The sequence below is a fragment of the Ptychodera flava genome, chromosome 3, assembly GCF_041260155.1.
Source record: "Ptychodera flava strain L36383 chromosome 3, AS_Pfla_20210202, whole genome shotgun sequence".
In the NCBI taxonomy this organism is placed as follows: Eukaryota; Metazoa; Hemichordata; class Enteropneusta; family Ptychoderidae; genus Ptychodera; species Ptychodera flava.
In genome coordinates, this window is record NC_091930.1 from 30,864,130 (window position 1) to 30,879,356 (window position 15,227).

The 15,227-nt window shown below is 39.9% G+C and overlaps 2 protein-coding genes across 4 annotated transcripts in view; one reads left to right on the forward strand and one right to left on the reverse strand.

The window, feature by feature from the left end:
* Positions 1–15,227, forward strand: part of LOC139129829 (uncharacterized) — a 157,221-nt gene that overhangs the window by 98,818 nt on the left and 43,176 nt on the right. The window lies entirely within an intron of this gene.
* LOC139129834 (galactosylceramide sulfotransferase-like) overlaps positions 7,691–15,227 on the reverse strand; it is a 72,152-nt gene continuing 64,615 nt past the window's right edge. For all 3 annotated transcript variants that reach the window (XM_070695517.1, XM_070695516.1, XM_070695515.1), the window contains exons 2-3: positions 12,643–12,802; positions 7,691–9,366 (exon numbers count right to left, since the gene is read on the reverse strand). In XM_070695517.1, coding sequence (XP_070551618.1) covers positions 8,439–9,366; positions 12,643–12,773 — 1,059 coding nt within the window. In that variant the 5' untranslated portion in view covers positions 12,774–12,802 and the 3' untranslated portion in view covers positions 7,691–8,438. The remainder of the gene's footprint in view (positions 9,367–12,642; positions 12,803–15,227) is intronic.

The following is a 15,227-nucleotide window of genomic DNA, read 5'->3' on the forward strand; positions in this document are numbered from 1 at the left end:
CAACGTCACTGGATGAACGAACGAGGTTACGCGCAGATATGTAACACTGAGCCGCGATCCCAGATAGCGTAATTTATGACAATCAAAGTTAAAATCTTCAACACAGCTTACCCTTAAGCGACCGGGTGCGTAGTTTTCAAAAGAGATGATTACTTGGAAGAAAACATCGTTACTAAGTTGCCTTCAAGTTTGAAAAAATCGATCAGCCTAAAGGCGAATTCATTCCTCGTGCGGTATTTGGCAAAATCATGATGAAGGTAAATGTACATTTCACATCAATATTAGAATAATAATATTTTTTGTTGTGGGGCGTACAGTTGAAATTGTGAAATTTGTTTTAACTAAACATTCTTTTGACCTCCTTTAAGAAATAAGGTGCAACTTGGAGTAAAGCGAATACTTTGGACTTACACCGTATATCCTACATTATCAGAGTGACTGTAGATCAAAATATCGGTAATTATCGTCTTTGATATGACAAGACGGCAATTATGATGATGAAATGGCCTGTACATAGTTCTATATTTCAGAAGTAAAGGACAAGTGAACTGGCTCTTACCAATGACAAATCTGTGGAATTCCGAAATTAATCAGTTTCCAAAGTACGAAGACATTCGACCAATTCCTCTAAAGAGACCTTGATGTGTAATGGTGTCATGATAAACTTTATTTCCGCCTGTTTGCCTTGTCGCCATTTCACTCTCCAGAATAAAATAATGTAATTTAACATTTCGCCTCTGCGGGGCCAAGAATCATCATTCTGCGAGAATTCCTACTAGCCTGTTGCTCTTCCTTCCGAGACCTGATTTTTGAATTTGTTAGGGAGTTTACGAACATGGTTGCTACCACCCTGGAGGCGATCTCATCTTATGAAACTGTTTTCCTCGTTCTAGAAGGCTGCAAATGAGATGACCGAAATTTACAGTGACATGAGAGTGGACTTTCGCGCAGAAAATACTTATTCGAGGAAACTTTCTTTCATTTATATCACAAATTCACAAATATTCAGATTTCGCATTTCAACTCCCGCCACGCAGAAGCTATCCTGGAGTGTATTCTGACACATCCACTAATTCTACTCTTCTCTATGTTTTCCAACAAATGTTAGGCCACTTTGATATTTTTCACATCTGCCAATAATTTAGTTCTTAACGACACAAATGCGGTTAATCTACTTTCGTTTGAGACGCCCTTGCAAGCTAACTGCTTCAACACATATGAGCTGAGCAAAATGTACGCATCAACGTAGAAACTCTCTGACGTCTGCTCCGTTTGCTGTGCAGTAGAGGCATCAGAATGCGGACTCAGTCGCCTACATGAGTGTCTTGGAAATCCCCATGAAGCAAATGTATTTCAAGCTGTAGGCAAAAGACAATTCTCGACACTTATTCACGATCAGTTCACCAGCCTGACAAATGCAAGACATGCACATGAAAATGGGCTAAGTTCGGATTTCTCACTGCACCATTGCTCTCAGTTTGAGTAGCGCTCAACCTGACCGTCATAACTTTGCTAACACGCTGAGTACTTTGCGGCTTGCAATTGTATTTGCCAGGTAAAGGAAAGTTTGTTTTTAATAGTTACAATGATTTCAAGTTTATCAAGAAAATATTAACACCTTGAAGGTATTGGAGTTACCAATATAACCTACGACTTCTCTGGTGTCATCAGTGTGATAGCAGAGAGGTAAAGTAAACTTTTGAATATTAATAGACGTGGCCAGTTCTGAGTCTTGGTTCTGATAGTCACATCTAGCAAAGTCCAGATCTGTCAATGGGGAAAAGCCGTTATAGGAAATTTGCAAGTTCCAGAGAAACACATCACCCAATATTTACCGATATTTGAAATTCGTTGTGTGATAGTTGTGTGATCTTTATGAAGAAAATCGAGATTTTCAAAAATCTAAATAAGAGCGAACTTTATTCACTCTATGAGCTTAAGAATGGGCCCCGCAAGAGGTAGGCGCAAAGTAGGTAGTACAAGTCTGAGAGTGCGAATATCTCTCCAGCTTGTGAATACAAACGCGCCGATAGACCCGGAAAACAAGGGAACCACCTGGGCGATACCAATTTGAAAAAAAAAGGCGTCTGGGTAGCGGAGTCGCAGTTTTCTGCGTCTTCCTAGTTGTCAGCAACGAGTTTGATGACATCAAAAGCATATGGCGCGTAATGCATGCCAAAATAACATTCGTTTTCTTACACCACTGACCGAATTTTTCCACTAGTCATCCACATTCGGCTTGCCGATTTCTGAACCCACTCACTGAATTATTCAAGTGGTTAGCGATTTCTGAACCCACTTACTGCATCCTTCACGTGGTCAGCGATTTCTGAACCCACTCACTTACATTCAAGTGGTTAGCGATTTCTGAACCCACTCGCTGAATTCTTCATGTGGTCAGCGTTTTCTGAACCCACTCACTGAATTCTTCATGTGGTCAGCGTTTTCTGAACCCACTCACTGAATTCTTCATGTGGTCAGCGTTTTCTGAACCCACTCACTGAATTCTTCATGTGGTCAGCGTTTTCTGAACCCACTCACTGAATTCTTCATGTGGTCAGCGTTTTCTGAACCCACTCACTGAATCCTTCAACTGGTTAGCGATTTCTGAACCCACTCACTTACATTCAAGTGGTTAGCGATTTCTGAACCCACTCGCTGAATTCTTCATGTGGTCAGCGTTTTCTGAACCCACTCACTGAATTCTTCATGTGGTCAGCGTTTTCTGAACCCACTCACTGAATCCTTCAACTGGTTAGCGATTTCTGAACCCACTCACTGAATCCTTCAACTGGTTAGCGATTTCTGAACCCACTCACTTACATTCAAGTGGTTAGCGATTTCTGAACCCACTCGTTGAATTCTTCATGTGGTCAGCGATTTCTGAACCAACTCACTGAATCCTTCAAGTGGTCAGCGATTTCTGAACCAAGTCACTGAATTCTTCAAGTACTGAACTCCCTAAGCTCAACTTCATTAGTTTCGACTTATGACACGAAACAAGACCCCTACGTCACACAGCGTCATGCCTACGTCAAATGTCGTCACAAAAATTGTGGTGTCAATTTTACTAGAATGCTAAGGGGTCGAAATTAGCTTTGACCTCTGAGTTTTACGTCGACAACAAGTGCGTTTACATCAACTAATACACTCCGTCAGTGGATTATTTTTATTTTATGTTTTCTTCCTGGCCTTAAACATAGACCTTAAAAACGGAAGTCTATGCCTTAAAGCCCCATTATTTTTTAAGTTTTAATTTTTTTGTTCAAATTACATGTTATTCCCTTTCATCCATCTTGAAATGTTGTTCAGTGAAGAAATAAGCCAAATTTGTGCTTCTGTACTGACATACAAACGCTAAATACTACCCGATCGAGTTGGATTGCCGCGCGGGTTTGTTTACAACGCACATGTATACGTCTTGCAGCATGCCTGGCACGAGTGATCGCTCGCATGGAAGTACAGCTCTCGTCATCGTACGGTTTCAGAAAAACGACAATATGGTAATTGAATATCGTAGACAAGGAACGTTCCCAGGAAACGATAAAAGAAAAATGTTCTTAACGTATTTTAAGACCTTAGAATAGTTCAATGTCGTATAATAAGAGGCTCTCATCAGCCAACAGTCCCAAAAATTCCTTGGGCCATGCCGCGCCATGCCCGGGCAAACGTCCACGGTCGCTGGCTGAATTACCTGCGAATGATTTTATTTTGTTCTCCTCTGTTCAAAAACGTACTGTTACTGTGTTTCAGAGGATACAGAACTTTGGGAGAGGAGGCTGACATTCTATTCTGGTACAATGTGTGCGTTATATACGGATTATTCAAACTGAAGTTGGCAGAGCCGGATGCGCACCCTGCACAAGGTCACACAGGAACTCCCGGTACCGATGTAAAATCAAGACGACACTATATGCACTTGGCTCACTTCTGTAGGCAAATAACTATCAAAATTGAGTAACTTGAAGTAATAAAATTCAGCTGATTGCCGCATTAGCGGCAAGGTGATTGCAAAATCGAAGCAACATATTTTGGCAATGCACGGCAGCCTATCGAATGCAAGTGAACGCGATGGCCTTTGGCAGAAAGTAGGGAAACCGTCATTATTTACGACCTGATGTTACAATCGATAACTTAGTAACTAACCGATAACGTATCAAACCCGATAACGTAGGAAAAATTACCGATAACGTAGTAACGAACCGATAACGTAGTAAATTGTGCAGATATATGTGTCATGAATTCTTTAAGAAATAAGTAAACAACAGAATCACACCAAGAGGTTAGTTTGCTGTTGGGCCGGGTGTGCACGGGGTCGACTTTGCAGTGAGGCCGGCCGGGATCTCTCTTGTGTTCGAACTTCTACCATGCCTGGAGCGCCATTAATGTTGTGCTGGCATCCAGCCGGTAATTGTACTACGGTAGTCCTTATGAGGATTAGATACCCGTTACGTTTGATATTATTTGGAAATACTTTTAAATTACTAAGTAAGACTTTTATACTGTATTCAAGATATAATTTGTTCCTTTCTGAGCATTTTCAATTACGGCAACGATATCGAAGTTGATGGGCTGTACATGTATTGCCTATCCTGTATATACAGCGTAGCCCGGCCGTACGCCAAACTTCGTTTTGAGTAGACGGAGCAGAAGCAGTCCCGTCATTTATTTTCAACGAAATTTTCATAATAGGCCTACTCCATAATGGAAGAAACGACTAATTCAATGATTACGATGGTGAAATATTGAATTTTATTTATATAGTTTTTCTCTCTCAATGCATTCAGCAAACTTGATCTCCGTACCGTCGGTCACAACGTGCAATGCCTTGCATGCATGAAGCTTACAATCGACTGCCTCCATCGTTAGTTTAGCTGTTCAAGACGTTTGTTTGCACGGCTCATTATAGTCGGAACAATCTGTAAACACTTACATATAATTTATATCTTTCCAGTATTTCGCCGAACTTTTGCGCGTCTTTGGCTGAGTCTCCAGTTTCGATTGACCAGACCTTTTCGAAGAGCATAGGTTTCTATGGGCGCCACAGTAAAACAAAACTTGCGTCACAGTCCCTCTATCCATAGAGGCCCAGAGGGACTGTGCCTGCGTAGATTGACGGTGGTGTCATTACGTTTCGTCTTGTGTCTCAAGAAAGCCTGACTTCTGGTCCGGACAATAAGTCATTTTTCACCCTTTTACTGTTAATTGTACACGTTTTGTGAGGCGGGCTGGGCATGCGAACCATGCGATTCAGTATCTATTAGGCTACTTATTCAGTAAAGATTCTTTCCGGGTCACATCTTACAAGCTTTGATAAAGACCCCCTAGCGTAATGGTCAGCCACCTTCAGAATCCGTGAGTGAATTTGACGGGTCTCTTTTTGAGTGACCGGATTATGGTAGAAAAAATATCAAGTCTGCTGGGGTGCCTAGCGGAATGTAGGCAAGTAGTTAAAGGATTCGGTGAGTTGGTTCAGCAATCGCTGACCACTTGAAGGATTCGGTCAGTGGGTTCAGAACAGCGAGTGGGTTCAGAAATCGCTAACCACTTGAATGTAAGTGAGTGGGTTCAGAAATCGCTAACCAGTTGAAGGATTCAGTGAGTGGGTTCAGAAATCGCTGACCACATGAAGAATTCAGTGAGTGGGTTCAGAAAACGCTGACCACATGAAGAATTCAGTGAGTGGGTTCAGAAAACGCTGACCACATGAAGAATTCAGTGAGTGGGTTCAGAAAACGCTGACCACATGAAGAATTCAGTGAGTGGGTTCAGAAAACGCTGACCACATGAAGAATTCAGTGAGTGGGTTCAGAAAACGCTGACCACATGAAGAATTCAGCGAGTGGGTTCAGAAATCGCTAACCACTTGAATGTAAGTGAGTGGGTTCAGAAATCGCTGACCACGTGAAGGATGCAGTAAGTGGGTTCAGAAATCGCTAACCACTTGAATAATTCAGTGGGTGGGTTCAGAAATCGGCAAGCCGAATGTGGATGACTAGTGGAAAAATTCGGTCAGTGGTGTAAGAAACGGATGTTAATTTTGGCATGCATTACGCGCCATAGCAACATTATCTGTCCTCATACTTGTCACGGATATCGGATAGGCGTTTCCGTAAACACTTCCTTCTGTTGATACATTTGAATTGTTCACTGCAGCATAAAACCGTAAGAAAATAAACGTACGGATCCTTACCCGGCATAGACTGAAAGATTCAGTCGTGTGCGGGCGCTTCGGCGCACTGCGACCTGCGACCTGAAAAAATTTGCGACCTGTGGGTGCGTTTCATCGTACGCCAGCACGGCTCGTTAGCCAGACAGGAGTCTTCCAGTTTCGGAAGGCATCAGGCTGCCCGAACAGCAGGTCTTGGCAAGCGAAGATGGGTGCGTTTGGGCATACAGCAATCTCCACCGCAGAGTTCTTATCGGCGCGCCTTTCCCACAACTCCTTGCGCTGTCGCCGATACGCGGGATAAGAACTCTGGTTCCGAGAGTGCGCGTACCGTTTTCGTCAGGAGAACATCCGATGAGGGCAAGCTGCCGATGGCTGTTCTTGCTCTCGAAGACCAAACGACACAGCCTCGCTTTGGCTGAACTTGGTTATGTTGAAGACGTTCGTTGTACATTTATACAACAGTTTACTCGAAAACAAATTTCGACAACACTCCAAAAACGTCAAAAATCTCATGTGGAAAGATCAAATTGTAATAATAATTCACCTATCTCGGCTTGTATCCTGAGACGTTTTTCATACGATAGCAACATAGCACTAACATTTTCATTTTCGCGCGGCTGGTTTGCGCCATCTTGTTCTCGCCTGTTCCCGGATCACAGCAGGGTTGTGTTCTTCGTTTTCGGAACAAATATCGGCTATTTCCTGAAATGAAGCGAAGGAAATCGAGCTTGCTCGGCATATCCGAGCACCGTTCTTTTGTTGAAAACAGTGCGCCGAAACGCACCCAGGCCATTAGTAGGTCGCAGTGCGTCGGAGCACCCGCACACGACTGAATATTTTAGTCTATACCCGGCCGTGGTATCACGTTTGTTAATACGCGCCGTCTCGTTTATACTTTAACGCCATAATCCTTGTTAAAAATCATAAGCCATACCTGGAATTTTGTTTATTCGTCTGTTTTTTGTAACGGTTTATTTCTGGTTTCTGGTTTTCCATTTATTTCCTTGTTGCTAGCGTGGTGGCACAGTTTTAGGTTATCTAAATTCTACACACATGTGGAGGATAAGTTTCAAGGAATATATATATTGTTGTCGATTCCGATATTTCTTACAATTATGACGAAGAAACCCTAAGTCTTCAACCCGAAAGCAATAGGTTGAGTCATTAAGAGGTCCTGGACAAGTTAATCAGGGAACGGGGGAGAAGGGGGTCAAAACAAAAACTTGCAATATTCATTATTTGGTTACTATTTAATTAATACCTACTAAAAATATGTTCTATAACTTGAATTATTAATTAATTAATTAATTGAGTAAGTAATTTATTTATTTATTTATTTATTTATTTATTTATTTATTTATTTATTTATTTATTTATTTATTTATTCATCTATCTACCTATCTATCTATCTATTTATTTATCTATCTATCTATCTATCTATCCATCTATCTATCTATCTATCTATCTATCTATCTATCTATCTATCTATCTATCTATCTACTATCTATCTATCTATCTATTTATTTATTTATATTTATTTATTTATTTATTTATTATGAAATCAAGGGATCAAGTCCCATTTACAGGTTCCTCCAAAGCTCAAAAGAAAACGGTTAAAAAACACTGAACAAGCCAGCACCAAACAAAAAGTGTTTACAAAACTGAAATCAAGTGCAGGACATACACAGACAATACAGACAAAGCAAACTAATCAACAAGAACAGCCATTAAAATAAAACATGTCTTATTTCAGAATTAAATGAACCATTAAAAATATCAATATTATGATTATAACAAACCAGTTCATTATAGTTGCTCATACATCTGTTGAATGGAGCAAATTGAAAAACATTGATACAGCTATACGAGGTGGTCTGAATGCAGGACAGGTGCACAAAAGTTTGCTAGGTGCATTTAAGCATAGCTTTGATAAAACATCCGGTATATTATATAACCATATCTGAGAGCTTGATACTGGTCAGCATGATATGAAATATGAGTGTTGAAACACAAATATTTTATGAATTTACGTTCAACATTTTCAAGTAATTCCATATCTGATTTTTTTCAAGGGTTCCAGACAACTATACCAAAATTTCATAAAAGCTCAAAATCTGAAAGTTTTGACATCAGGGCTGTTTTTGCGATAAGCGACCCAAATTGTAATTTTCTGAAGCCTCCTTTTTTAGCATGTCGTGAAACTGTCTATTATCAATGAAAGCTAGCTTACATTCATCGCTTGCATTTGCCTTCATTACAAATGCATCTACACGTTGTCCGTACTTCTTTGCGTTTTGTTCATTTCGACACAATCTTCTTGAAACTCTTGCAAACGGGTTCGATACTCACTCACATCCTTATAGAAATCTGCCCCGTAACTATGAACTTTCTTCCAAAAGCTTTGATTGAAATGCTCGTACAACTTGACGTCAGCTTTGTTCCACTTCAAAATCTTTTTAGCGACCGATTCCGATATCGGATGCCGTTTGCTGTTAGTTCTTATGAACTTGCTGATGTACAATAGGTCATCTAGTTTCCAGCATAAAGCGTTTTTTAACAACACAAGCGATTCATCGAAGTAGTCAGAGATTAAAACTAAATCAAGTTCTCTGTCCAATTTGTCAATCATTTCATTAATTGCAGAATCATTGTCATGATAGCGGTGATCAAATCCCAAAACATTGGACATGCCATTCCTTAGAAGAATTCCTTTTCGTGCTCCGATTTTCGTGACGTATTTGTCAGGTTTCTTCATGAATTCTTCGAGAGCGTTTTCACGTTCATTTAGTCCAACTTCACTTGCACATTCAAAGAAGCCAAACGCTGATTCAAACCTCTGTACAGGACTTCGTATAATGGTGATATACGTGGCATTAGGAACAACTTTATCAAGTTCAGGTCTGTTGTATGTCATATGGCTTGCTATGATGTTAAAATGAGCGCTCTGGTTACCTGGTGGTCTTTGGTATTGTAGCTTTGTATGGGAGAAAGGTTGACGCTCATTAAAATGATGTCCTATCTTCGGCAAGGCAAACGACAAACTACGATTGTATCCGAAACGCTGAATGACAGAATTGGCTGTAGTACTAGCTGTCTTATGAGTCTTGATAAATACTATTTGAGTGATTTCTGTGCACGAAATTCTCCTCTTTCCATGGTTTCTGGGGGCGTTTCTTAAAGCATCCGAGGCAAACCTGGAAGCAATCATACATATGCGAGTGATGAAACAGACTTCCCTTTCTTCATAAGTTTTGTTGATTTATGAACGTGAAAAGCTTTGATTGTAGCAATTTTACAATGGAAAAATACCTTCTCGACAATCATAGTAATGAATTTAATTTGCCTGATATGAGTTGTCTGATTTGTCCTTAGTTGCACACAAGATGGCATGAGTACAGGTAAGAAATGAAGACTGGATTACTGTGGAGTAGCGCTAGGAATGACACCAACGACTATGAATCTGATTTCAATTTGCGGATAATTTATTGCAAGTGTTGGGAATAATACTACTGTCGCCACTGGGACAGCTAAATGCTAGTTCTATGGATACTGATAGGCATGTATTCGACCATAACACACAGTCGTCCGTTGAACAGCCAATTTGTGCTGTTCGTAAGACAATTAGCGGTAGCAGTAATGAAGTGTTAACTGAAAGGTCATCACCAGCTGTTGTTGATGGTAATCAAATCAATTTACAACAACTTTTCAACAGTTTTCTTTTCCGGTGCAATTCCTTACTTAAGTTGTAGTTGTGTATACTTATAGTAAATGCATGGTGTATGATGTTTCCCTTTAGTTTAATTAATATTCATTTCTTAAAAATTCTTTTGCTGTAAGTTTCAGACTTTAGTAAATAAATGGAACACAATGTGTCTAGACAAAGCAAATAACGAAGTACATTATATTGTATGACTATTATTATCTCAAAAAAAGCATGTCGTAAGTTTAACTACGTATTAAGCTTAGTAAAATGAGTCTGCGCTTTCGTACAAGTATGAGTGGACAAAACAGTGTAAAATGGTGAATATGGCATATAAAATCCTGAAAGAGACAACGTGTTACAATCCTCCGAGTCCCGTACCACTCAATCTCTTAACATTGATTTTACACTCTCTGGTTTAATTTCGACAAATGGCGGGAAATTTCAAAGAGTTAAAACCGATACATACTGTTGCCAATTGTCTTACAAACCAATGTTTTTGGTTCACTCCTCACTATAGTAATTACTTTGGTTCTTTACATAGGAAGTAAGTAGAAAACAGTTTCGGTACAATCTCCACCCCAGGTTCGTGAACGGTGACACTACCTGACAACCAAGGTTTTACATGACGCGCATTTCTGCGTCCTTTACGCATAAAACCGGACGCAGGACCCTCAAAAACTAAACTACGCGTCCCTTCGGACGCAGAAATATCTGTTGCTAGTGTACATGGTGTATATCTCGCGAAGCTGCTGAACACGCAAAATACATCCCAGTAAACCTTACCGACCCCATACTTTAATGGAATGCTCCGTAGTGCATTGGCCCCATTGGTCGATTTCTGTTTGCGTCGATTAACACATGTTTATGCATCATGGCGGGTCGTGTCAAACACCCAAAACAGGCCGATCTGCGAAAGTTTTTCGGCGACTGCAGCAACCAGCACGATGCAGGTTTGGTCGAGGCCGAAACAGCAGCTACGCCATGCGATACTGATACATCAGGTCCCCCGGCCAAGTCAGCAAAATTACGAACATTTAACAGAAGTTGGCTCAATAGGTTCAAATGGCTTCGATATTCTGAAGAGCGAAACGTCATTGAATGCGATGTATGTTTGAAAGCACAGTTACGAGTGGAGTGATACGTACCGCCGCCGCGTACTATGCATATAAGCCCCTTCTTATATGCATAGTACGCGGCGGCCGGTACGTATCACTCCACTCGTAACTGTGTTTGAAAGCGAATGTCACATGCCCGTTCAAGGAAGGTTGTTCCAATTTTCAACATTCAACTCTCACTCGTCATCAGGACTCGAAAAGTCATCTCACAAGTGTTAAAATCCTAAGCTTGAGGTCGCAATTTACTACTGCTTGCAAATCTGCAGAGGACCGGCAGTTGCAGGGTAAGAGTAACCACAGTGGATAGAGGGACTGTGGAGTAACGAACTTGAGGCGTACGCAGCACAATTACGTACTGTTTACCTGATCGCTAAACGTGACATTCCGTGCGATGTATTCACTGACATCATGCATCTACACTACAGAATCTGAACGGCTTAGACATTGAATATTACAAACGTCCTCAGATAGTTATGGAGTTTGAAGAGTGTATTCAACGTGTGATCGAGAAGTCCCTGATTGATAGTATACATGCAAGTGACTTCATCGGTATAATGTTGGATGAGACTTGTGACATTACCGTTCATAAGAAACTTGCTATATATGTTCGATATATTCAGAATGGCGAGGCGAATGTTTCTTTCCTCGGTAACCAGCAAATTACAGATGCCACTGCTGCAGGGGTCGAAACCGCCTTGATTGAATTTTTGATTAGGAAAGAAATCTGTGACGCGGCCGTAGACAAAATATACGGACTAGGAACAGATGGGGCGGCCGTAATGACCGGTCGTTCGAACGGGTTGGGTGCAAAATTAAAAGCCAGAAATCCCAACCTTGTTCAAGTGCATTGATTGAATCTTGCTGCTTCTCAAGCAGGCAGAGATATTGAATATTGCAAAGAATATCATAATATAATCCATTCATTGTATAAATACTTCAATGACTCTAGTGTGAGATATGACAAACTTAGAGAAATTCAAACTCTGTTGAATGGGAAGGCAAAACAAATTACTGAGCCTACATCTGTTCGTTGGTTGTCGGTTGAATCAGCTGTCAAGATGATTTTCATCAGTTTTGAGCCAATTGCCTTGGCACTGGCAAGTGACAAAAAAGGGGGTAAGGCTGATGGAGCTGCTGGCAGAGTGTGAACTCAAACTTACTGGACTTGGAATTACTTACCTTCTTGTCAATTTGCCGAATTTGAATACTTGTTCAAATTTCACAACGTTGTGAACTTGTATCATGGATAGTGTTCTTTGAATTGATCAATGAGGGCCCTCAGTATGAACAAGAATTTTCATGTAAGAGTTATTTTAAGAAATGTGCAACCATTTGCCATGTTTTAATACTAATTGAACACAGTGAAGACCATGGCATGGATAAACAATAAAATATTCTTGTGAAATAAATTGGGACCCCCATATTTTGATGTAGGACTCACATTTTCTAACACCAGGGGTCCCAGGGACTCTCAAAAGTAAAAAGTGATGTAAAACCCTGCAACCTACAAAATTACGTTCTTCGTTGATCGGCTTTTATCCTGGTAGGTTACCTTACTTTAAATGATGTCTTTACCCGTTTTAGGTTGGTGTCAATTCTATGAAAAGAGTCATCAAGACTAGAAACGTTATTCTTTAAAAAACATTACTTACTGACGGAAAGATGTGCTCAACTTGGTAGCTGAAGTGAGGAAGTGATCGTTCAACGCAGCAATGTAGAAAGCCATCACGAAAAATGTTATTACTATGATGCAGAGGAAAGCCGCCTTTCTTGTAACACCCATGCTGATTAATGTAGGTTTATCAGGGAGGACTGAAAGGAAATGAAGAACAATTAGTTAGGCAAGCAAGAAAGAAGAGTTTTGTATAATAGATTTTATATTTTATTCAATTTTCTCACCCGCAGCAAGACAGCACAAGGTGCGTAAAAGGATTAAGTGAAACCAATACTGATCGTTATTCTTGAAATATTAATAATTAATAAACTAATATCAATAGTGATCGGTAATCTTGAACTGCCAATAATTTATAAACCGAGGGATTACGTCTTGTATGTTTCTGAACAGCTCAAGTTTAGAACTCAATGTGTTTCGAGTTTGCGTGGCAAATCTGTTTTTTGTACATGCATCACTCAATGCAATGGTATTTTCCGGCTGATCTGATGATTTGTCCCAGTTTTTTTCTATCCTTGCATCAATTGATTTATTCAATGCGATTACTGCAGCTCAACACAAATTGAAGGGCACATTTATACCATAGCACAACGTTTGGATACAATCGGTTCAGGCATGTCTGAGTAATGACTGAGGACATAAAACATCATCGAAATGGTCACCGAGCACCATGTTGGATCGAATCATGGCACAAATTGACCTTCATGTGTTTATCATTGTCATCATATCATCTTTAAATTATATACGTAAATACTCTCTTGGCATAATTGTTATGAACGTATGAAAACTGTGCTGGTTGCTATAGCGATACAAATTGACATACTTAGGTATGCCATCTATATTGTCCTTATTAAGTTTGAATGACATTGGTGTAGACATGTCTCCATGAGAGATCTTAATGTGACAATATGTAACAAATGGCTGCCCGTCCATATTTGATCATATTGTGACATATGGTAGTATTTACAAACATTTCTGGAGGGGCGGGAGATTTCAGGGGAGAGGGTGTTGAAAACATTCACAACTTGCCAATAGGAGAGCTGAAAAAAATTGACTCGAAAATTTATTGAACATGAAATTTCTTCTCAAATACTTTCTGGCACTTTCATCTCCTGCCATTTCCATTTTCGGCCTGCTCTTCGAGCGCAAGTTTAGGGTACATTAAACTATTTATTCATGATGTGACAGCCAAATTGAGGCTAAACATTAAGGTCGTCAAAGTTTCTATTTTACCTAATCCCTACGTTGTGCAAAACTGCCCACCATAGTGCTTTAAGTATCAATTTAACGTTCCAATAACAATTTGGGAGATAATTATTTGATAACATTCTCCTATTGACAATACATTGCAATTGGGTCTAGGTCAGTGTCAAACGTTCGTGTCTTCGTATGTACATTTTTTGAGTCATCAATAATAACTAGAAGCTTCAGGTCAAACAACCTTTGAATAACAATTTGGGAGATGAAAACCTATGTGTTTTTCGTAGTTTCTGGTGAAATTCCAAAATAAATTTCCATGCACACACATTCACTTGTAACCACCTTAGTCTAATCCAGTACATTAATATCAATTATCAAATGTCTATAATACACAGATTTAGCTAGTTATGTATTGTAAAAACATATTCATAGTTTTCTCATCGACTACAATGTATAGAGGATTCAAAATCAAATTTCTTGTACATGCACATGTACACTTGTTATGCACATGCAATCACCCTTTTCTAATCAAGTGCAATCATGCCAATTATTCAGGGTCCATATATGCACAAATATTGCAAGTTTAATATTTAGAAAATATTGATCTGAGTTCTATCGCAGACTCCCATGTATAGTGGATCAACATTTTAGGCAAAATTCCAAAATTAAATTTCTTGTACACATGTGCACCTGCAAACACCCAATGCTAATCAAGTACATTTATATTAGATATCAAATGATCTTTACGGCCCTGATACGGCTTTTGCGGCCCGAGGTCGTACGAAAGTAGGGCCCGTATGCGTGCGAGGGCCCATACTCGTACGACCAAGGGCCGCAAAAGCCATATCAGGGCCGTAAAGGTTTTATCACTTACCTTACGGAATGATAAATATGTAGTTTACATAATATTCAACATTGTTTAGGCGATAAAAATACGTCGATATCAAAAATTCTTCGCCATTTGTGTCAATTTTTCATAAATGCGATGGCCGCTTTCCGTTGCGGATGACATACATATTAGAGACGTTTAGTTTCACCTAATTACGTGTACGTCTGACGGCGCGAAGTGGCGTACGCGTATCTGTGCTCACGTGTGAATAGAGAGGTTTAGTTGTGCGTTCCCGATTATTTTGCTGCATATTTTTTCTCAGAAACATGCGAAGTTCGTATAATTTTTAAGAAACATGAATTTTGATACGTGAGGACCACTCTTATAGTAGCTTGTTGTAACCTCGAACTACCTTAAATCAGCCGATTTTCTTTGATACAGTTATTTATGTGGTTTAGAGAATTCTCTTTGGAGGCGTCAGACAAAAAGTGGAATGCGACTACAACATGTAAGGAAATTATGGCAAGTACTCCTTG